The sequence below is a fragment of the Dermacentor albipictus genome, chromosome 2, assembly GCF_038994185.2.
Source record: "Dermacentor albipictus isolate Rhodes 1998 colony chromosome 2, USDA_Dalb.pri_finalv2, whole genome shotgun sequence".
Classification (NCBI taxonomy): domain Eukaryota; kingdom Metazoa; phylum Arthropoda; class Arachnida; order Ixodida; family Ixodidae; genus Dermacentor; species Dermacentor albipictus.
Genome location: NC_091822.1, coordinates 189,567,764 through 189,591,628, shown reverse-complemented (window position 1 = coordinate 189,591,628; position 23,865 = coordinate 189,567,764). Strand labels below are relative to the sequence as shown.

The window sequence follows — 23,865 nt, the reverse complement described above, 5'->3', positions numbered from 1 at the left end:
TACTTCTGCCGGGCTTGATCAGGAGGTATTCATATTTTTCCAGTGAGCACGTCAGGCCCCTTGACTGTGCATATGTTTGTACGACGTCGATGCCGCGTTGCATGATCTCTTGAAGAGTTTGTGGACAAAATTACTAAAACTATTTCCATTCACGCGGTAATGGGAGCTTGACTACTTCGTCATCCGACCCTCGTCATGTCGTCGTCGTCATACGGCATCATTCATTCTTCGTCATCCTATCGTAATCGTGCCGTCGTCATTCCGTCGCGATTATGCAGCCGTTGTCATGCCGCTGCGGTAGTGCCATCATCGTCATTCAAGCTTCATCACACAGTCGTTGTCATCCCATTGTCATCACGCTGTAGTCGTCACGCTGTCGCCGGTATATCATGGTTATCATTTCAGAATAATCTCATCGTCGTTGCGCTGCAATCGTCATACCGCCTTTGTCATTCCACCGACTTCTTTCTTTCTTCGTCGCTTCATCGTCGTCGTCATACAGTCGTCTTGCGTCATGTTCATGGGCGACTTTTGCAAGCGGGAGCCATTACAAAGTGGGCCCATAGCGGAGACAGTGGTGTCGCATGTAGCCGAAGCAAGCGTATTCTCAGAATGACCACTACTGATTTTAAAAGACGTGGTTTCATCAATACAGTGTGTCGCTGCATTGTTTGAATGCTAACCGCATTACTGTCGACAGTGATCGTCAGATGGGTCCAGCCGTCATTTCTTTTTTGTCTAAGTCCTCAGGCATTGGCAAGGCGCTCATTGGCCATACCTGTCCCCTTGCACAACTAAACAACACACATTCATTCATTCAGATATTGGGTAAAAATTATGGGTCTATTTTAACTTAAACAATCATTACATTCAGCAAAGATAAAGGCGAAACGTGCCACCAAGCACTGAGAAGGCCACGGATTTTAGTCACAATTTTAGTCACAGTTATAGTCACAGTCTTTTTTCACAATTTAGCCACAATTTAATCACAACAACGGCATTACCTCCACATCTACGAGGACCCCATAGTTACAGATAGCATATATCGTGAGCAAACCTTGTCCAAAGTGCAAATCAAACACTGATTCATTCAAGCTTGTTGCATAAGGTATTTCCCTGCCTTCAAATATTTCATTTCTCTAGAAAGTCATACTTGATTTCTGTTCCACGTTCGGCCGGCGATGTGAAGCCTCCCTACGCACCTAGACAGCACTAATTTCGGCTGGTCATGATGCGCCTCTCGAGTGAACACATGAGGATGACGCGACGAGGGCAGTGATTGCGGATCAGCAGCGACGCCTTGGCCCGGGCTCCCGATTAGAGAGAGCGTGGGCGCAGACGGCGGTCTGGCGGGGTGGCCTGGCTGCTTCATTAGGCTGCGCGTGCATTAGTATTTCAAGCACCGGCAACGCAGTGAGCCCGCCTACAGCTCCGGAGCCGAGAGTACTTCCGGAATCACTTCGAGATGACGGCGAACTGTCTTCGCCTTGCGTTTGAGAGTACTGCGAGTACGGCTTCTGGCTATCCCGAAGAACGGGATACGTAACATCGGTATGGGGTATTGGTGACTCTTCTCTGATCGCTGGAACTGGTGCCCTTCTCCTGATCACTGATCATTGATCTCCTGATCATTGATAGTTGACTAAAAAATAATGTTCGTCTGCTTGGCGGCTGCGATGCGAAAAAAAAAGGATGCAGAGAAGCCTTGGCCATCGCAGTACACAGATGCGTCCGTAAATAACTTAACAATAGTCAAGGTTTCGACGAAAATTCGCCTGGTCAGGCATTGAAGTGAAAAAGGTTTGCAGCCATTGACCAAGTCAAACGCAAAGGAAGAAGTTTCGGAACCCGTACGGGTTCTTTGTTCACATTGAAGTAGACAAGACGAGTAGTGGCATATTAAAGGCTGAGTTTGTGACGTAATGACGGATTGTAGATGATTGGCAAGCTTCCTGCTGCTCGGTTCATGGTCCCGGTTGTCGACTGGATGAAGGATGACTCAAGAAGAAGCAGTCTTATGTGTATCTCTGGAATTACAAGATAAACGAGGAATAGACATTCGCTGAAACTTTCCAGAGGTGTAACTGAAGTAGTGCCTTCAGAACTGCAAGCAATAGTTTTAAACGATGCCGCCATTTTTCCCATGCGTGAGAAAGGGGGCTGAATCCGCTGATTAAAAAGTGCTTGGTCATTCGATCGATGTGCGGTACAGACGTTCAATCTGACGTAGGACTCTGTGGTGTGCTTGTAGCCTCAGGGGCAGATGATGTGCTTCAGTAAGTGATGGAACTGACTGTGCCTCGGGAGGTAAGCCAGGCATGATTTGGAGGGCAACCTGGTGGTTTCATTTCAGTTTGACCATCAAACTACGTGGTACATTCAGGACTGGTAACGCATACATCGCGCCAGAGAGTACAGATGCTTGATACACTAGTAGTGCTGTTGTTTGGTGATAGCCGGCACCCCTAGCAGTCAAGGCGGCCGCATATTTGAAGAGGGCATGTGATTTGCGGCATACAAATTTACCCGCAGGGCGCCACGAGAGGCGATCATCGCTAATACCCAGGTAGCGCTGTTGCAGTCCTCATCGTATTGGTGTCTCGTCTAGCTACAGTCGGTTCATGGTTCGATGAGCACATTGTTTGGGATAGTATGCAATTGCGGCCGACTTGGCAGGTGAAATCTGCAACCCAACTTCATCCCAATACTCTGCAGTCGCATTCAGAGCTCTCTGCAAGCTTGCATGAAGGCGCTGGCCACGGTGCGATGGACCACTGATCCACAGGGCGATGTCATCAGCATAGGCAGGGGAAATCACATTTCTGAGGCAAATGTCTTAAAAGCCCAGAAATAACGCAGTTAAAAAGGAGAGGCGATAAAACTCTGCCTTGCAGGGCACCACGCATCACACTGCAAGATTCACTTATTGCTCCTCCAACGCGCATTCTCATTCTGCGCCCTAATATAATATTACGAACAAATAGAAGCAGACGACCCGAAGTCCCAGCGGTCGACAGTGCGACAATAATCTATATGGAGCCGAGTCGAAAGCTTGCTGCATGTCCAGGGAATAGCATATATGCGGTGTGCTTGTTCTCTTGAGCAGATTCAAGCGATGGTACAAAACCTGCAGTACTGTCCAGGGCTAAACGACAGTGACGAAATCCGCTCATGACATCACGAAAGAGCTTAAGCTCCTGCAGCCCGACATCTACACGAAACAGTACCATTCATTCCATCAGCTTGGTAACATTTAATGTTAGTGATATTGGCCAGTAGGACATGAGGTATTTTCTAGAGCGTCCAGGCTTTAAGATAGGTATCACCACGAATGATTTCGAATCACCAGGGGTCAGACAGGTTCGCCACACTTCGTTATGTTCGTCAAACATACGTTCATGAAAAGCCTTATCAATGTTTCGTAAGGCTTGGTTGGTGGTACTGTCTTCACGTGGGGTAGTGCGGCCTTGGAGAGACTGAGCGCGGGGCGCAGCTCCTCCAGAGTGAAGTCTGCCTTGCGTCATACCGATTTACCCGCAAGGCGCCGCGATAGGCGATCATCGCTATCACCCAGGTAACGGTATTAGCGATGATCAATAGGCAAGCAGGACCATAGCAAGCAGTTAGCCTACTCGGACTTGCCAGCGGTAAAAGGTTGCCGTTTGTGGTGTCACTTGACGTAGAAGTTACGAAAAGACCTGCGAATGCTTCTGCAAGAATTTTAGGTGACTGGCCGCCGGTCGCTATGCACAATGCTGCCGTTGGATTCTTACAGATTTCAGGAGTGCGGAGAGCCTGTAGTATGCGCCGCACACTTCTAAACCCACTTTCAGAGTGAAACGTACAACATAAGGCTCCCCAGCTCTTGCAAAGAAGTTGCGTAGTAAACAATAAACCAGGAATAAAATATGCATACATGTCTGTTTAAGGGTATCTCTAAAACACACTGACCACTATTTTGGCACAGTGTAGTCAGTAATTACATTGTGCTAGCCTAAACGTGGCGCTAAAATTTATTCCGGTGAGCGCGCGGTCACAAATGGTTCGGCGAGCTGCCGTGTGGAATCAAAAACTCACTTGCACTACGCTTGAAGAGGAGCCCAACTTGGCCTTTATGGCTACCCGCACGTTTAGGCATCACCTCAAAGGGAACTGCTGACGAAGTCTTCTCACTGACTCTATGGAAGAACGGGCCGAATTCACATAACGTTTCTTCCGTAAGTTCTGCTTGCAATTTCCCAGCCGTCATCGCTAATATAATGTTTAAAGAACTACGTGAAAAAGTATTACTAGATCTGACGGCTTGGACAAAGCCGTTTCTAAAATAACATTGATATTTCTCTCTCTCTCTCTTCAACGTCCCGATCGAGATTGGGCGATATATGCTGTTAAAGACAGTGATAGAGTAAACACATTTTTTGGTGTGAATTCGGGGCTGGTTGTTCAGCAGCATACTGATGGCTCCACTTGAGCGCGCGCTTCTTATATTCGCTTCGAGACGACAAGAATTTATATCACTGTCTCGGGTTTTCTCGAGCCTTGACCTGACGAAGGGCCTCGTATGTTACCGTTCTTTGGAAAAAGTCAGCAGGGGCTGCAAAAGGAAGCACAGCGTTGGCAGCAATGTTTTTAGCGACAACACTGCAACGCGGCGTAGTTCGGTAGGTAGCGCTAACAATTTCCTTCGTTTTCCCGATCTAGCCGCGCGACTCTGCTGAACCTCAAGAGGCAGCTGGTACGCTCAAGTTGTTTGTAATAACGAGAATAAGCGAATTGCGTTAGCGGGTTTAATAATGAAGGCTGCTTCCCAATGAGAAACACCCTTTACATCCGAAAATCTTCGGTAATCGAGCGCTTTGGCGCATACTCGCAGAATGGTTCTTACGTTAAAACCATGAGTTCATTTGCCTCCCCCTCCCCCACCGGCTCCTCCCTTTCCTTAAAAAGAGAAACAAAGTTCATTCAATCATTCATTTGGCTCCTGGGCCCGCATCCACGAAAATATCTTACTCTAGAATTCTTCGAAAGAGAAAAGCCCAGCCAGTTACGACGCTTGATATAGGCTTAGCAAAGGCGGTATGCCATTGGCAAGGAGCACTTACGAAAGAAAAACTTTGCGAATGCGGCTTTTGAGTCGTAGCAAGTCTCTCCCGATGCGAAGAAATTTATGGATGTCCCCATGCATGTGGGCATCACGCTCGCTAACGCTTATAGCATCTTTCTTGATTAGCAGAGCTGAAAGGAAGGCTGGTGGTCACGATGGGACCATAAGACAACCCCGGCATCTCCGCATTTGTTTTTTTTTGACAATCAAGTATTTTCGCGCTCCAGCTCAGCATCTAGCATTTTAAATAAGCAATGTCCTCGGACGACAGCCTTCCGCAAGGACAAATCAGAAAGCACGAGCAGCAGCGCTGCCACGGTACAGAAATTCCACCAGCATGCGAAGCTACCTGTGGTCGCGTAGAGTACCGGATAACCTTCTCTGTCTGTTTCCAACTTTGTAGTCTCCCATGCAACTCCCGTTGTTTAATGTGTGATGCCCAAGCGGGCGCAGTTATATGCGATGTACGTGCTTTTCTTTTGCCTTTTCTATGCTTTAGATTGTAAACCTGAAACTGCTATTAAATCTTCGTAAATTTGGCCGAATCAGAGTTTGCACGGGGCTGATATTCACGTATCACTCCCTCCCACCACCAATTCTTGTTTCTGACGCTTCCGGCTGCGCGTAAAGTACATTTTCCATTTGCACCATTCCTTTACTTGTTTGCAGGAAAACAGTTCATTAATACGAATTCCTCGGAAGCCGTCTTTGCCCTAAGATCTCTCAGACGGAAGAAGGTGTACGGACCGCCCCAGCTAAAGCACTCCCGATTGCCTGTCAGTGCAAAAATGGGTGCCGAGGAACGAAACGGTTTTACGAAAAGATTCGAGCAATGAAAAAAAAAGATGAAACATTAGCTCTCTCTATCTTAGCAGCACGTCCGAATGACCAGCATCAACCCGAGCGCAAAACCGAAGAAGAAAAAAAAAAATTACGAAAGGGGAGCTGCTGCCGGAGAACGGGCGGGACTGAAGAAGACAGTACAGCCATCGCGCATCGGGAAGCCCAGTGGCAGCGGGGGGAAGTCAAGTGATTCCCGTCAACCCCGGGGAATCTCCGGGGCAGCGCGTCTTGAAATGAACGGAACTCCGTAGTTGCCCGACGCCGCCATTTGTTTCAATTTGGTCCGCTTCGCTGGGAGCTTCAGTTCGCGACCTCCCCCCGCCTTCTCCCCTAAACGGCCTCTTTTCTTCCTCCGCGCGCGCTTTTCTCGCCGCCGTAAGGGACAAATAATCCCGACGGAGAAGAAGCCCCACAGGGCAGTTATCTGGCCAGGGGTCCGATGCTGCGCGCGCGATAGGGCTTCCGGACAGCATCCGTCCTCGCTGGTGGAAACCTTTGCGGCGCGCGCGCGCTCCACGCAGCCGCTTTCTCGCTCCTCTCCTCTTCAGCCTCCCCGCGCGAGCTCGCGACAGACACATACACGCGCTCTCTCTGTCTCCCTTATACTGGGTCTTCTCCTTCTCTTCGTCGTAATAGTCGTCGTAGTCGATGTCACCGCCCAGACGTACACAACGAGGACCGCGTTTCAAATTTCAGCTGGCAATACAGCGTTTCTTGGTTCCGCCTTCACGCGCCCCTATTTCCAGCACAATGCATCGATGCTGCCCTCTGCTTTCCGTATGAGGCGACCGTATCGCTTTCAAGCTGTAGTTACAGCATTTTCGCCTCATGTTTCTCGCAACGTTATTTCGGATATAATGCTATTCAATTCGATTGTTCCGAGGTCGAGATGTCTAAGAATGGCGGAACATTACGAAGATCGTTGTTGCAGCTATGCCTTCGATCCCAGGCGATCATCGGTCAGTAATTCTCAGCCTCTTTGAAAAGCTGTTGGCGAAGATTCGTGGTGGCAAAACAGCGTGGCGAAGGAAAATCGCGTAGTGAACAATTTCCTCTATAGCTTTGTTCTCTTGACACGATCCCGCCGTCTAACTAATTTCTCTTTTGTTCTTCTTATGAGGAGCCTCAGGATAGGAAAATGGTCCATAAATTTAAAGCTCAGTCTCTTAAGTGCTAAAGTGGTTATCAAGTTTGTGTCAGATGATCTTATGCTGCATGAGACTCTACGGAACAAGCTACTGCCTCCAAGAGCCGCCAGACAGTTTTTAATCATTAGTGGTATCTCTCGCGATTGCTTTTACATTGACTTCGAGCAGTTGTTGACTAAAGCGTCGAAGCCACTCGATTTAAAAAGATCCCAATGCAAAAACGATTTGGGCTATGTGAACGTGCCAACCTGATCCACTCGTCGCAAGTAATACGATCTAGCAACTAGTGTTTCCAATGCAGTTGTGTGGGCGTGAAGCTCCTAAGCAACCAGAAGACTGATTCCGCCGATGATTGAAGTTGAAGTTTTGTCGTTCATGAAGCTGAATGGCGGCTTTGTGCCAAATACAGTTGTATTACTTTAGCCTTTATAGCATGAAATGGGGCGTGAATTCTTTCACGTATTGCTCTACTAAACCATAAACTGTGTGCAGGTACTGCGGAGGATATTTTGGACGAGGAGCTGCCGCCATTCTTCGCCGAGGTGATCCCAAACGTGACCGTGCCTCGTGGAAGAGACGCCAGGATCCCCTGCGTCATCGATAACCTTGGATCATACAGGGTACCATGTAGTTCTTATACATGCGTGTTCAACTACGTGTCCACGTTGCGTTCTTGATTAAAGTGTGTGTGTGTGTGCGTGTGTGTGTGTGTGTGTGTGTGTGTTTGTGTGTGTGTGCGTGTGTGTTTGTGTGTGTGTGTGTGTGTGTGCGTGTGTGTGTGTTTGTGTGTGTGGTGGGGGGTATATGTGTCACACTCACGTAACAGAGGTTATGTGAAGTGAAAGCATCTGAAGGCATCTGATCCATCTGAAAGGCAGATCTACATCCCTCGTTCCGGCATGTCGTCAACCGCGCGAATCAGGCAAACTTTCTGACAGAGGCATGCGCGCCATATTGTAATGTCCGCGACCTGCAACGGCTGACCGCCAGTTCCCCTCCTCACTTCCTCGCTGCTCCCCCCTTCCTCAACTCCCCAGAAATAAGATATTGAGTAACTCGTGCGAGTTGGAAGTAATTTGCAAGAACACAGGTGGCCCTTTCACAGTTGGTCCTTTAGAGCCTCTACAGCGTCTTAGCGAGTCACAAGATATATCAGAACGTTAGGTTTCATCGAGACGAACAGCGAGCATTAATTTCACAACAAGTAAAATTAACGGTAATTCACACCAATACAGTCGAAAAATAACCACAGTACACTATACTCCTGTAAAGAGTACACCACCGTAGACATAGACACGCTAAGACTAAGCCTCCGTACGAACACTTTTGGGATAGGAAGTGACTTTTCTTGAACTAAGCAAGACCCGCGTGAAGAAATGGTACCCAAAAGCGGCCTCGCCGGTACCCACAAGAGTCGAGAATCAGTCGCGGAGTAGGTAAAATTAACTGTGCAGCTATAATTAGTGCTCATATTTGAAAATAAAACGCATTTCACCATAGAATTCGCTATCTCCGGGATCGGCCCATCTGGCCTTCTGAAAAAAAAAGAAGGAAAAAGATGGGGGGAGGGGGGGGGGAGTCAAACAACTGTCGGCGCTAAAGAAGACAAGGTCAACGTAATTACGCGCGAAATGCAATACGAATAAGATACAATATAGGTAAATAATAAATATAATAAAGAGACGTAATTAAGAGATGTAATCAACATTTAATCATCGAATTATTGGAACCACAATGTACGTGGACCTTGTCTTCTTTGGCATCGAGACTTGGTCTTTCTTTCATTCTTTCTTTTTGGTTATTTATTTAGTTAGTAGTTCTCGCTTAATAAAGTATTCGTATCTCGTGCGCCATTTAGGGAAATATTTTGGCAGCTGTTATTTCACATTTCGTCGCTATCGCTTTCTTTTCCTGTAAAGCGTGCACTGCCACAAATAGACCCGTGCCGCAGTGAAGCTACTGCAACGACCTCTTGAACAACTGACGAAGAAGTGCTCTACGACATATGTGGTATCCTCGATACTAATACTTGTTGTGCTTTGGTGCCAACTGAGCCTATTCGTGACCAGCGGTTTCCACGTGCTGCCACAAGCGAGGCCGTGACTTGTGCGGACTCTTCGTTTGTCCTCTGCATAATTTGCATACGCTTCTTTTTTTTGCGAGCGTGTCACACTAGAGTTTAAAGGCGTCATCGCAACTGTAAAATAAACGTAACAAAATTTTAAGCGTAGTGGGGACGACATTGATACCGTCCGGTTGTCTAGTTTCATTGTTATGCATCATAAATTTTTTGTAAATTTCTGGCCTGCGGCACTAAAAAGCCTGAAATTGGTCGCGTGGCCGAAGCAAGTTCCTGCGACATCGCACTGCCTTCGTACACCACGTTGCCGTTTTCTTAAAGCTGTTTCTTACACAAAGCATGAAATGTAACAACAGTTTAATGGTAGCCATCTCCATTACTTTAACAAAGCAAACTATTGGGCTCACCACTGACCTAATCTCGTAGAAGAGCTGACCTCAGTTGTAGTGTGCAAACGTGGCATTTCTCTGTGCTTCGTCGAACCATGCCGCAGCCTCACGTGCGAAGCTAGAATGCGAAACGGCAGAGTACGTATTTAACCGAGCGAGCACACGGCGGAACAAAAGGTGCCCTCCGGATTCATACATCACAGCCGCAGAGATAAGCTTTACACGACAAGGGCACAGAGCGGAAACCTGAACGTCGTGCGGTACGTTGCTGACGGCGGTGGAAGATTTACTGCAACGGTGTTGTGGACCCACCGTGGAGCGACAACAATGCGACCACAGCATTCCAGCCTAGCTTCCCTGTGAACGGAGGCTGGGTTCTGCCGCGTACGCTAGTGGTCCTTCCGACGTATCGTCATTCGTCAACGGCTGGTTGAAAAAGCAAGAAGTTAAAGATGTGAAGCCAGGTGACCTTGTCAGTTTGTGGTGCGCTAACATGATGTACATTTTCTCTTTTCTTTCGCGGTGCAGAACTTTTGAAAGTACTCCGTCAATTCGCGCGATTAATTCTTTGCAAGTAAGTTTCGCAGAAAGGCGGACAAGTTTTGTGGTACTAATCACAGCCATTTGTGTGGACCTACTGTAACTTTTTTTCCCGTTAACAAAGAGATAAACAAGTGCACCCACATGCACACAAAGAGACTAATGTTTTTTTGGTTTTCTTCATGTACGTGCGAGCTTATTAATGCTCTCTTACGTTTCTTACGTTTCCTAAACCGAACTAAGCTCCACAAGAACTCATTTCGAACCAGTGATGTTTTTGCATATTGTTTTTTTAGCTATTGGGGTTAAGGACTGTGGTATAGGTAGGAGATTAAAATTTAGAAGAACAAAGGTCGTTTTATTTTTTAATGCTGTTTTGTCTGGTTTTCGAAGTTTAGCCGTTGCAGCCTTATTAAAATATGACCACAATCTACTTTGAAACAATCGGTCAAGTTTGAAACAACAGGAGTTTCCGCTTCTGATAGGCTGTCATGATTTGCTCGAAATAGGTGATTTTAAAAGTATTTGTGCGGACTAACCACGAATTAAATTATTTAGCACAAGCTTGTCTTAACTGTGGCACTGTTAATGCTTCTGAATACCCATAGTAGCTTAATTTCTTACGATATTTAAATTACAGTGAAGCTGTCTTTGGCTAGGATCCCGGGATTGCTTCGTGGTGTCCCGTAGACAGAAAACTATCGTCATCAATAGCTGACACCCTTAAATGCAATGGCTCAAAGGCAGAGGTTACACGCACTCAGCAATGTGAAGCAATAGCATCTACTTCAATAATAACTTGACCAAAGTTAACCGTGAGCTCTTCTGGAAAGCCTGAACGAAGGCAAAAGAGCAGGGTGGTCGGTCTTTTTGGACGAAAGGAGACAAGATATCCGGGAAAAAGAATGAAACAGCGTCTCTTGATCGAATCGCTAAACAAGCAGACCTGGAAAACATTGCTTAGCCGGTGTGCCTTTTTCTTTCATCGAACTACCGGACTTCAGTCCATTCAAAACAGAATTTCGATGCAATTCTGATAAACATTTCACCTTTGTGAGCGTTAATATTCGAAGTTTGCGTAAATACTGGGACGTATTTAAACTTCTGGCTGAGTCGGCAGCAGGCTTTTTAGACGTTTTTGTGATAACAGAAATCAATGTTTCCCAGGTTTTCCTTGTTATGTTTACCTTGCAGGGCTTTTACGCACATTTTGTTACACGAAGCAGGCGTCGGGGTAGAGGTATTGCTCTTTTTGTTAACGACCACTGTGAAGTGTCTTCTGCTGATGCATCTTTTGTACATGTTGAATCTGCGATGGTCAAACTTTGTCAGAGGTCATTTTCTGTGCATATCTTATCGATTTATTGACTAACCTCATGTAGCCTTTCACGTTGTCTTGTAGAGCTTGATGAAGCGGCAGTGGAGCTCAGTGGACCAATTCTGCTTGATCGGAGACTTTATTATCAACATTTTATGTCCTGAAAAAATGTCGGTTTGTGATTGTCTACTACGTTGTCCGCTTATAGTGTGGAATGTACAATTGGAGCTCCTACTAGAGCATATTTAGTTACTGATAGCCTAGTGCAATCTTGTTTAGATCACATAGCGGTCGGAGCTCCCAACTGTTCATTTAAGTCATGTACTATTTTAAAAATGTTGGCTGACTGCTACTTAGTAACATGCCGTCTTGTATTACCAGGTGCGTCTGGAACGCCGTCAGTAGAAACTGCATCTGGGCAGCGGAAATGCCTTGTCCCTATAGTTAATCAATTCAAGCTTGATAAGTTTATCGTTTCGTTTGACTGGGCATCCTTAACCAAAGAAGATTCTTCGGGCAAAGTGTATGAAAGGTTCTGTACGCAACTGAAAAAAACTTGAATTACATTGGACACGGCTGATAGCTAAGCCGATAAGAAAGGGCCACTACTGGACGAACATGGAAATTCTTGCTTTTATTTCTTATCTAGATACCTTCTGGAAACACTGCAAAAGAAATCCGAGAAACCAAATGCGGCGATTAGAATACAAGCCGGCAAGAAATAGAGTTGTTGCTCTTCTGCGTGGCGCCTAACACCGTTACCTTTTTTTTATAAATTCCAACAATCTTCAAATAATATAAGCAATACTTGGTCTTTGGTAAATCGTCTCAGAGAAGTGAGCTCCAGTAAACAGTTTGTATTCGGTTATTTTCCGCAACCTCCCACAGCAGTGGCTGATGCTTTCAACAGGCAATTTGTAAGAGCATCCCAAACAGCTATCTCTCTATCCACAAACACTGCGTTGTTAGGGCAATCCGTATCTGCGTCAGCTTTTCTTCCGAGAACTTTAAAGGGTGATTTGGAAGAAATTATTTGCTGTTTCCGTCCTACCAAGCCCACTGGCTATGATGGAGTATCTTTACACACCGTCAGTAGGAATTTCAATGCGCTGTCAGATATTATCTTGCACATACTGAATGGTTTTTTGGAAGGTGACGAAATTCCGAGATGCCTAAAAACTGCAGTTGTTTGCCACTACACAAGTCTGGGAAGAAAGATAGTATTGAAAACTATTGACTAATTTCTATATTGCCGCTTGTTTCTCAGGTCTTAGAAAGATTTCTTTTCCACACTATGTCTTCTTTTCTTAACAAATTTTCTATCCTTACTGATCGACAGTTTGGCTTTGTTTTAGGGCGTGGTACTGTGGCACTGCTTGAGGAATTTTGCGATGAACTGTTCTCGGCATTCGATCTGAATCTTTTTACGTGTGCGCTGTTCTTAGATGTAGCGAAAGCGTTTGACAACCTCAATGATCAACTCTTGTTAAGTAAACTGTATTTTGGGGAATTTCGTGGGCCATTTTACAGCACTCACGGAAATTACTTGAGCAACAGATTTCTAGTGGTTGCTACCGATGGTCAGGCGTTTTTAGCTCTAAGCTGTGGCTTAAGATTGGTGTGCCTCAGGAGTCCATTTTATCATCATTGTTGTTTAACGTCTTAGTTAATGAATTCACTTTGGCGATTTCCAAAGGTTCCGTATTCCACTATGCTGACGGCACTGTGTTACTGCCAAAACTTCTTTCTTACAAAATGTCCGTGAAAATGCATCAAAGTGATGTGTAGAATGCATTGCTTTGGTTCACTAACAATGGAATTCTTTTCAATTCCCCAAAACACAACTTGTTTGTTTTCGCTCTGCACTCAAGACTACTGTAACTAACATGCCTCTGTATTTACATGAGTCGAACTGTGTTTCTTGTAAATGTGCACCTATTGCATACGTGGATTGCTTGAAATACCTTGGAATATCTTATGATAGTAACTTATCGTGGCAACATCACTTATCGCTTATTTGTTCTAAACTGAGGTCAGTGGCTTGGTTGTTGTGTAATATCAAATGTTTTGCACCCTTGCCTGTAAAAAAAGATTATTGCACATGAACTGGGTTATAGTGTGTTGAGATACAGCATTAGTCTTCGGCTTCTGTTGGAATCATTGTAGATGCAGGGTAGGCAGGATTATGAAAAATATTCCTGAAAATGTTGCCTACAATTCCCCAATAGTAAGAGCTGCAAATATCTCCTGTGAACCTGGTCTACCAAATTTTCAATCATTGCTTATAGACAGCAGTTGTCGTCAAAGATTTTTGGAATTCCGCATTCAAACGAAAAAGTGCCACCACAGTAGAACTTGGAAAACACGTCCGTTATGCAGTTCCTCGTTCAGCCACAGGGGTATGGTGCAGCCAGACGCTGTGCATATGTGCCGGACATTTTAAACAAGTTACCAGTTGAAATATTTAACGCGACATCGGAAAGCACGCTGAAAGAATTATTAAAGGAGATGTGGTGAAATTAACCTCCAGAACATTTTTCCATCATAATATTTACTTCTTCAATTTCTTTCTTTTAAGTAGAATAACCAAACGTTATCTTTTTCTTTTCCATTTTTTGTCCTTCATTTTTCTCTTTGTTCTACATGTCTCATCAATTGATGTATTTTTTTGCACCATCTTTATCATATTCATAGGCACGGTCCTACAAGCCAACTGACGCTTAGACCGGCCTGTTAGTGTTTTGTTTTTTTGGCATGTGCAAGTGCTTTATTTTTCCTCACATAACCATGGCTATACAGATATCTGGACCGATAGCCAAAGAAGGCTAGTTCCCGGTCAAATGTCAAATTATAAAAGGCAGGTCAGGCGCGCATTTAACAGCAGAGTATTCCGGAACATGTCATGAGTTATACAGGCAAGAAACATTCTGAAAATACTCCTACATGATCAATTCAAGTAAAATCGAGATTCTGGTTATCAAGAAAAAAGAATTTGCAACACTGCTTGAAATTACATGCGGTTTTAACTTCTAGGGCTAAAATATTCGAGATTTTTGTGCCACTGAAATCAATTAACCTTTCGCCGTGTAGAATGTAACACTTTGGTAAGTTGAGGTTACCTTTTAAAGCATGTCTAGTACTGCGAGTTGAAAAAAAAAGGCGTTTCGAGGAATGGGAAAGTTAGTGCACAAAATATTATTAAATGAAGTTGAGATATTGTGATTACATAGTGCATTAACGGGTAACACATGTTTTGTTTGGAAAATATAATTACATGTATCAGTGGTACAATTTCAAGCGCTAATTATTTTCAGGGCTCTTTTCTGTAGTTTTTGTAAAAGTTGTAAGTATGTCATGTAAGTCACGCCCCATGATTCTAAACAATAACTAATATGGTTATGGCAAAACGTATGGTAAAGGGATTTGAGTACTTCACTAGGGAAATATTGCTTTGCTTTAATTAGGGAATAATAACCGTATGCGACCTTCTTGCATACATTATTAATATGTGCTTCCCGATGTATATGCTGGTCGAATACGACGCCCAGATATTTAAACGAATCTACTTCACGGATGGGGCTTTTATTTATTGCAATATTATTTATTTGACTGGTGTCAACATTGTTTCTCCTCGATCGAAAAACTACATATTTTGTCTCATTCCTATTTAAAGTTATTTTGTTTTCTAAGAACAATGAAGAAATTCTTGATAACTCAGACGTCACATAGGTTTGCAGGGCAGAAAGTGTGTCTCTTGTGAATAAGAAAGCTGTGTCATCTGCATACATTAGAACGTTTGAGTGCTGAAGAGCATTAGGGAGGTCATTAATGTACAACGAGAATAGCACAGGACCGAGCACTGAATCTTGAGGGACTCCGCTGGTGACTGTGCTGTATGTAGAATAATAATCGCCCATTACTACCATTTGTTTCAGTGAGGATAAATAGCTCGAAAAAAATTAGGGAGTCCTTTGTGATGCCATAACTTTCAAGCTTTTGCAATAGTATAGTGTGAGAAACGGCATCAGATGCCTTCTTTATATGCAAAAATATTCCTATAATTAATTTGTTATGGTGAAGTGCAGAATTTATTAATTGCGAAAGTGTTAGGACTGCAGTTGATGTCGATATGGAGGGAAACAAAACCATGCTGCTGCGGACAAACTACATTGTTTTCATTTAGAAATCGCTTCAATCTCTTGGAAATTGGTTTTTCAGGAACAGTGTTTGTCACACTCAAAACAGAAATTGGCCTATAATTCTCTGGTTCTTTCGAATCTCCGGACTTGTATACGAGAACGACTTTGGGTGTTTTTAACATATCTGGATACGAGCTGGAAGCTAACGCTAGATTGAATACATTGCATATGGGATTGCAGAGAATGTCTATATTGTCTTTTAAAATCCCAGTGGGTATACCATCATGACCAGCCGCTTTCTTTAGAGGCATTTCAGTTATCGTTGATATAGGTTCATCATGAGTTATTTCTTCTTGATGAAAGTCGTTCGTTGTCAACTATTCTAGGTATGGCAGGTACGGGCTTACAGGATAAAATCTGGTTAACCAAATTCATTCCTATGTTAGCAAAATAATAATTAAATCATTAGCTACAGGTGTCGATGGTTTGTCAGGTTGAATGCTCTGTATTTGGCTTTGTACTATAACTTCTTTTATGATTTCCCATATCCTTCTCGAATTACCGCTCTCGTTCTTAATAATGTTAGCATAGTATTGCTTTTTCGATTTTCTAATCATACGAACTGAGCTATTTCTAAAGTATTTAAAGCTCTCCCTGTAATATGAATTTGATTTGGCGCATTTCCATTTACGGTAAAAAGAGTCTTTCTGTTTTAATGTTTCCGGTATAGTATTGCTTACCCAAGGACACTCTGGTCGCTCGTAATTGTGGCGCGCACATACCCTTGTAGATTTCTTAATGGCATTGCAGATATATTGCATACATTTTTTCACATTGAGTATGAACATTGCACAAATAAAATTCTTTCTTATAGTCTACGTATTGCAGCAATTGTCGTACTTCTGCATAATTTATACAAGCAGATCTTCTATCGCGTGTGTTACACAAGGAGGACATGTATTTACGAGGTAAGAAGAGAAACGTGGGGTTGTGATCTGCAATGGTAACGTCGTAAACATCCGTTGATACATTGAATTCAAAATTACACAAGATGTGATCAATAAGAGTTTCGGAGTGGTTTGTAATACGCGTCGGAGAAGACATGACATGACAAGAACTTTATCTGAGTCGTGGGGAAGTTAGACCTTGGGGAGCCAAAACCGAAGGCTCCCGAAGATAAGTCGGTGGCTCCGCCCACGATGGGACCGGGAGATCAAGTCCCGCCGCAATGTCGTGGGCCCTCTGGGCAGCCTGGAGTTGAATGTGGAGATTGCTGCTCTTGAGAGATTCCTGCCATTGTTCTTTCGTGATGGGTGGAGAGGTGTTGGGGGCTGGGCACAGCCAGAGCATGTGGTCTGGTCAAAAGAAATGACATTTTTTGATTGAGTAATTCAAGTAAGAAAATGTAATCATAACATTTCTGTTTTAAAAGGTCAATATTGAAATCTCCGCAAACGACTATAGTGTCATCTGAGAAAATAAGGGGTGCGATTATTTTCACCATGCTTGCAATAAAATCATTCCTGTTTGAAGAAGGAAGCCGGTGCACGACTCCTACTGCGACACCGCATTTCAACTCAACAAATATAGTTTCAGCATGCGATTGACAGATTGAGCTTTCAGGGAGAGTAACATATTTAATGTCACTTTTAATAAATAGTGCCACTCCTCCACCTCGGGGTTCCCAGTCTTGGTTGTGACACTGTAACATATCCCGGTTGCTGGACTGTTTCACCTGCTTTTAGCCATGTTTTTGTTATAGCTATATTATCATAAGTAAATGTATGCTGCGATACGTATGCTGATAGGCTTTAAAAATTTTCCAATACTGCGTAAGTTACAGTGCAAAAGTGAAAAATGAGCTTGCTTACGATGTAAGTCTTCAAGTTCGTCAAGGTTATGAGCCATTGAAACCAAATAACGTCGTTACCAAGGGTGCTAATTCCAAGTGTTTATACAATCTGAGCAAAATCTTCGCTGCTTGTGACATGAACCACACGCGAGTTTTCAGATTTCATCATTAGAATTTTCCCGTCCGATACCCATGCGAATTTCCATCCTTCTCGTTTTGCTTTCAGTGCAAGACCCAAAAGAACTTTATTTGCATAGCACAAATGTTCATTTATAAAGATCAGGGTGACTTCGCAAACAAAACCGAGGTGACCAGTGTTAATGTCTTGTTATTTTTTTTGCCTTTTTCAGAATTGTGTCCCTAATATTTCGAGAAGCAAGCTTGACAATTATGTTTGGTGCAGTTGTATTATTTTTTGTAAGAACGCTGTGTATCACATCCATGTCTGAGTCTAATTTCTACGTTCAAGCAGGTAGACATCGCTTGCATCGTGGTACCAAAGTTCTCTCCAGCCTTAATTGGAACACGTTTGATTTCCAGTTTAGTATTACGATTGTATTGTGCAACGGCCGTCAGCTCTTGGTCAACATCCTTCAATTCTTTTGACAGGCGGCTGTTCTCCTTTCTTATTTCAATGTTGTCCAGCTTGATTGCAGCGACTTCTAATTTGATTTCTTCAAAACATTGTTGAACATCATCATCATCATCATCATCATCATCAAAGATATAAAGCAAGCATGTAAAACAGATTTTTGCCAGGGCAACGTTCTGGCGCTTACAAACACTGAATACGTCGCGATATCTGATACATCGCAGCAACGCTTAATTATAGATATTATGATGTCTTTGTTTGAGCGACATTTATTTGGCCCTAGTACTCGGCATCGAATCAGCAAAGGCACATACCCGATGATGATGATCACACGGAACTGAAGATGAAGATCGATCAACGTACGATGACGATGTTAATATAGAGATGAAAAAGAGCGTTAACAAATACCCACAATAGCTTTTGTCATTTCTTTTATATTTCTTTCGCATGAATGTCGGTTACAGCTTCTACACTCATAAACTCGTAATACTGACAGATTCAATACTTCTATCATGTCGACCAATGTAATCGATGGCCACATTCATTTAATAAATTATTAATAGGTTCCGTCATCGTTAATCATAAAGAGAGTATGGTTGTAGCCCAAATCACTGCTCGACGTGTGCGAGTGGCCGACGTAGTGGCCAGCGACATTCGGAACAATAGCCACAACAAGGCGGGCTCGATTAGGGAGAGCAAAGCCAGCGGATACAGTGGATTGCGAGCATGAGTGTCGTTGCCGAAGCAGCGTGTTGTCGCAGTCCTGCGGTGATCAATCTAGTGTCAGATCGCTCCTCGATCGTTCATGCACTGCCAGCTGCGGCAAGCTGATTGCCACCGCAAATGAAAAAGTATTCGTGGTGCTCTAAGTGCAGCGATGACCGATGCACGCAGGGCCCGAAATGACGCTAGATGCACGCAGTTCGATTGAACAGGGCTGCGGGCGACGCAAGCGAGGCTCGTTTCCAGCTGCACGAACGTGCAAGCTAGGCCACGACCACAGAACACACCGGCGGTGTTGGCCGCAGCGAGAATTCTTGTTGGCAAACATCTGGCCGTGCCCGTCTCTCATGCCCTAATCTTTTGCCGATTTATATCACCACTGTGCTGAGTCAAGATTTGCTGAGTTGCGCTGCTTCAGTGTCGGTGCTTGAAGCGCTGCAATCTCAGCAGTGTGACACCTGTGTTTGAAGGACTCGTAATTATGTTGTGCTGAGCGAGTTGGCAAGCTGTTTTCTTCTAATGAGAAACAGTCTGAGACAGCGTGACTTTGTTACTGAACAAAATACCAGTGAAGAGTGGACGCAGCAACTTCTCTTGCTATACCCAGGTGCGCCAATAACATGGGATGTGGCATACATCTATAGAGGCGTCAGGCCGGTACTCCTTGCACACGGGTGCTTGGATGGATGTTATGAGCGTCCCCTTTGGAACGGGGCGGTGGGTTGCTCGACCAAGTTCTTGTTGTTTTATTGCCTAATGTCCTATCTATATTAAAAAAGAAAAAAGAACACGATTAAGTCCCATAATCAAAGTTTCTGAACCTCTATTGTGAACTTTGTGTTTTTATACACCTCTACTGTTTGTCGTTTCCATACTTTCCTTGCACCATTCTTGCAATCGCCGTCTCTGCTAAATTTTACTGCTACGTGCTCCGCTGGTCTCACCTATTTCTGCTCCAGCTGTCGATTTTCGTCACAAATACAAATTCAACAGCGTTGGATCGTTGCTTGGAGCGATCACGATTAGCACGTTAGACAGATGCTTTTGATGGCACAACAGCTTCACCAGCGTGAAGTCTGAAACAAGATTTCCTCACGTCCGATGACCTGTTGATTTTTGAAAAATTCCTTGATAAATTCTTATAAATGTTTTATGCAAACTACAGTTATTATTTTTGTCGTGTAGCACCACTTGACGCTCAGCGTCATTTGATGTATCGAATATCATCAGCTCCAAAGAACATAAATTTTTACTATGACACAGCTAATAAGAAATCTCATGGAAAGAAACAAACGCCGAGAGGTGTTCCTCGCTACTTCGTAATATAATTTTCTGCCATTTGAAACACGTTTTCTTGCATGCTCGTACCTTTTCCTTTCCTTTTCTTTTTTCTTGACATCACTTCTTTATATTTTCTTTTGCTTTTTACTGGCCCACCCTCTCGTCGCCCTATTTAATTAAACTGGGCTGACCTTTCAATTTTATTTTCTTTCGAGCCCCGCATTCTACCCCTTGTCTGCACCTTTCATACTTCATTTTTTTCTAAAGTCTTACGCTAACTTACATTTTTCTTGTAACAGTTGCTGAGCGCCACTGCTATTATTAGATCCCGAACAGCATTGCTAATATGAACCCTTAGACTGCGCGTTTGCACTTCGAAATCTGTTTCAAATTAACGGCACTGAAACATTCACCTTCGAAACAAATAAATTTTCAGAAGGCACTCGTTCGGTGCACTTTGGTGAGGTGAAATAGCCTCAGGAGCAGTAACCATAGTCTAGTTGTCGCAAGACAACGGCGACCTGTCGAAAAGTCAATCATTGCGAATTGGCCATCACTGCTTCTTTGCCGTCGTACTCATGTTGCTTCCTTTTAGCTCTTACCTCGATCACGTTAACCTTGTTTTTAGAGACTGCATCTAGCGCACATTTGTTAAGGTAGTTCTCATGTTTTTTTTTGCTTAAAGCAAGGACGCCCTGAAGTTTCGTTGCAGTGGCACAAATTTTACATTCTCGAACTCTGCGTTTGCAGCCCGCGTGGATCAAGGTGGAGGACAAGGGTATCCTGAGCATTCACCAGCAGGTGATCAGCCGCAACTACCGCATCTCCCTCAGCACCAGCGACAACCGGCACTTTGTGCTGCACATCCGGAACGTGCAGGAGTCGGACCGCGGCGGCTACATGTGTCAGATCAACACATCGCCCATGATGAGCCAGGTCGGATACCTTGACGTACTCGGTGAGGAACCACTTCATTCAAGCGCCTTTTCGCCGCTGAAGCCCTGTCGCGGTTTGTTTGCGTGCTGCCTGCATTAGCTGTCTCTAGAACCCCCGTGCCTAAGAAGAGAAATCAGTCGGTAGCGCTCTGGGCCGCGATGACTGCAGCGACGCCTTTTTCGATGGTATTCGCGATTTCTGTGCAGCGCCAGTGATCAGGGTGACGCTCTGCCCGCGTTATCAGCCGATCGTTAAGGTGGGTGACAAGAGGGGCATAGAATCGAGCGTAGAGAGAGAGAGAGAGAGAGAGAGAGAGAGAGAGAGAGAGATCATAAGCGGAAAGGCAGGAAGGTTAAACAGGCTGAGCCCGGTAGGCTACCCTGCACTGGGAAAGGGGGGAAGGTGGTTGAAAGATGAGAAGGAAGAGAGAAGTTCGCACCTTGCACTGGTGCACAAACAATAAAGCATTCATCGCTGAGTCAGTCACAAGCGGCCATATAGGAGGGTGCACATCAAGAAGCCCTGCAGCGCTTCTGTGACTTTGTGCATAGCAGACGCACGAGGCAACGTACGGCACTAAAATATCTTCTGTGAAACGCCTGTAATGTAAGTGCCCTAAAGCTGCCCGAAGGGTAATCCGCTCATCTGCGTATGTTGGCGAAGACATCGGCACCTTATACCGGCCCTGGTTTTTGTGTCCACTTGTCTGCTGCATATAATAATCATTGCGAAGAGCCGTGCATATTGCACGCTTTCTCGTGTCGTGCAAAGCAGCAGATGCGTATCGTATGTTAGTGCTTCTGAAAAATTTTAGCGTTCCCTGTTCGTTTGTGTGTGTGTGTCAAAATTTACAACGAAGCCTTAGCTCGGAGCGAACTCTGATTTACCTATACAAATACACGTGAAATGCACAAATAACAACCGCTGGACATACTTGAATGAAATTTGTTGCACTTGAAAAAGGAAGTTAATTAAAAAGTTGAGGAATGTTAAGGAAGAGGTTAACAAAAATTGGGAAGCTGAAAGAAACGGAACCTCGAAGCTTAGAAATATTTAGCTGTGCACCAAAAACAGATATCGCATTTCTATAAAGTGTATCTATTAGGGCATTTCCTGCGGACGAATTTTATATACGAGTTTACAATTTACTGAAAATGACTACAACTTTACGGTGGATTTGTGAGCGCCCTACTCAAACATGTGAAGTATATTTCATATCGTTGTATAATGCTTGAATTTCGTCTTGTTTTGATGTATTATTTGACAAAGTTCACAGAATTGCAATATTGGTTTTTCTTGGTGAGTTAGAGTTGTAAACTTGATACGTGAGTTTTGTGAAATTTTGCAATTTTCAACAGTGTCTGCAAAAAGAAAAAAATGAGACTGCAATAATTAATCCGCTTCGTACGGTTACTAGATTTAAACATTCTTCTTTCTATATGCAGCAAATCTCATTAAAGATCCGAGGATACCTAAGCACTTCTTATGAGTTGTGAATGCGATGTTCAATTGAACGCCGTTGAGATGTCCTTGATAAACTCCTCGCGGGCAAGCCAGCGCGTAGAGGTGCTTGGTGCGTTTAGAACTCAGGCGAGAGCTTGCGCGGACAAGGAACGCGCGGATAACAATCTTGACGTTTGCCATGGACATTCTGCTCGACGTCCATCTTTGTGTCACGATTTGGAGAATTGGAATTTCGAACGTCTTGGCAGATTTCATGGCAGCTCACGACATGGGCAGTCATCCAAAGCAATATTGCAGCCATAAGCAACGATCTTCTGATTGTTCGCAATAAGCGTAGCTTTTAAGTTGAAAGAGGAAAGAAAGTACTTGACCTGTGAGCAGACGCCACTGGCACGCAGTGTTTTAGACGTGAAGTGTGAGCAAGGGCTGGCAAGAAACAGCGTGGACGGTTACTGCTGCAATTAAGTATCAATCCTCCTCTTAAACACATTCACTCATTATTCACGTATCCAGTATGAGAGAGAGAGAGAGGAGAGAGAGAGATTGAGCGGTTCACAGAGAAAAGGGAAGCCTGGCTGACCGCACCGTAGCTGTCTAGCGCGCAGCTCACACCTTAACCATACCTGAACATCTATCAACAATGTGGGGAAGCAGAAGACACGGAAACATGATGGAGATAAAAAGGGAGTACTCGGAGCTCATACCTCTGGTGGCATGAGATGCTCCGCGAACGCTAGACGCACTTCGTAAAAACGCGGAAAACAACAAGTCCCGCTGTGAATGCTCGAGGAACATTTGCGCCGTCGTCGCCGTCGCCGTCATCGTCATGCTGTCTCGCCGACGGCGCATACGCACTACTTCCGCAATGGGTTAGTGGGTCACCACAGACGTGGAGTGCGTCTGGATGCTATAATAGAACGTGAAAGAGCGAATTTGACGCACCGTCAATGCTGTGAATGCTCAGTCGCTTCGGCCGCGGAGCAATGGCTCCTTCCTGGCTTCCGCTGCTGGCATGGGCGTTCTGCGCGAGCTAGCGTTCCTGTTGAGCTGCTTTGTGCCTATAATGCCTGAGGGATGGACGCCAAGTAAATATTATATTTCACTGGGCACTCAATAGCGCTGACGATTTTTCGTCGGTCTCACTTCGTGTACCATCAAGGTGCAGTGCCTGCGACGTCACTGGCGGCGCTCATCACTCGAGCGTTGTGGGACTCCTGGCAGCTGCCTGGGTGCTGTTCCTTCTGCTCAGCAGCGCAATTGCCTTGCGTGTTCTGTCGCGCCAACATATCTCGCGCGCTTATAGTTAGAACACCGTCCCCGCACATTAAGCACAAAGGTTTTCCACAAACACCAATGAAAGCTTTGCTTAAACCGATTCCCACAGCACGTGGCATCCACAGATTTCCTTTCTACGTATATTTACACGAAAAGTGGGATCCTAGTGACGCCGTCTACG

General features: G+C 44.5%; 1 protein-coding gene across 4 annotated transcripts in view; it reads left to right on the top strand.

The window, feature by feature from the left end:
- Positions 1-23,865, top strand: part of LOC135919117 (lachesin-like) — a 216,384-nt gene that overhangs the window by 166,364 nt on the left and 26,155 nt on the right. For all 4 annotated transcript variants that reach the window (XM_065452855.1, XM_070534570.1, XM_065452848.1 and 1 more), the window contains 2 exons: positions 7,588-7,715; positions 20,760-20,967. In XM_065452855.1, coding sequence (XP_065308927.1) covers positions 7,588-7,715; positions 20,760-20,967 — 336 coding nt within the window. The remainder of the gene's footprint in view (positions 1-7,587; positions 7,716-20,759; positions 20,968-23,865) is intronic.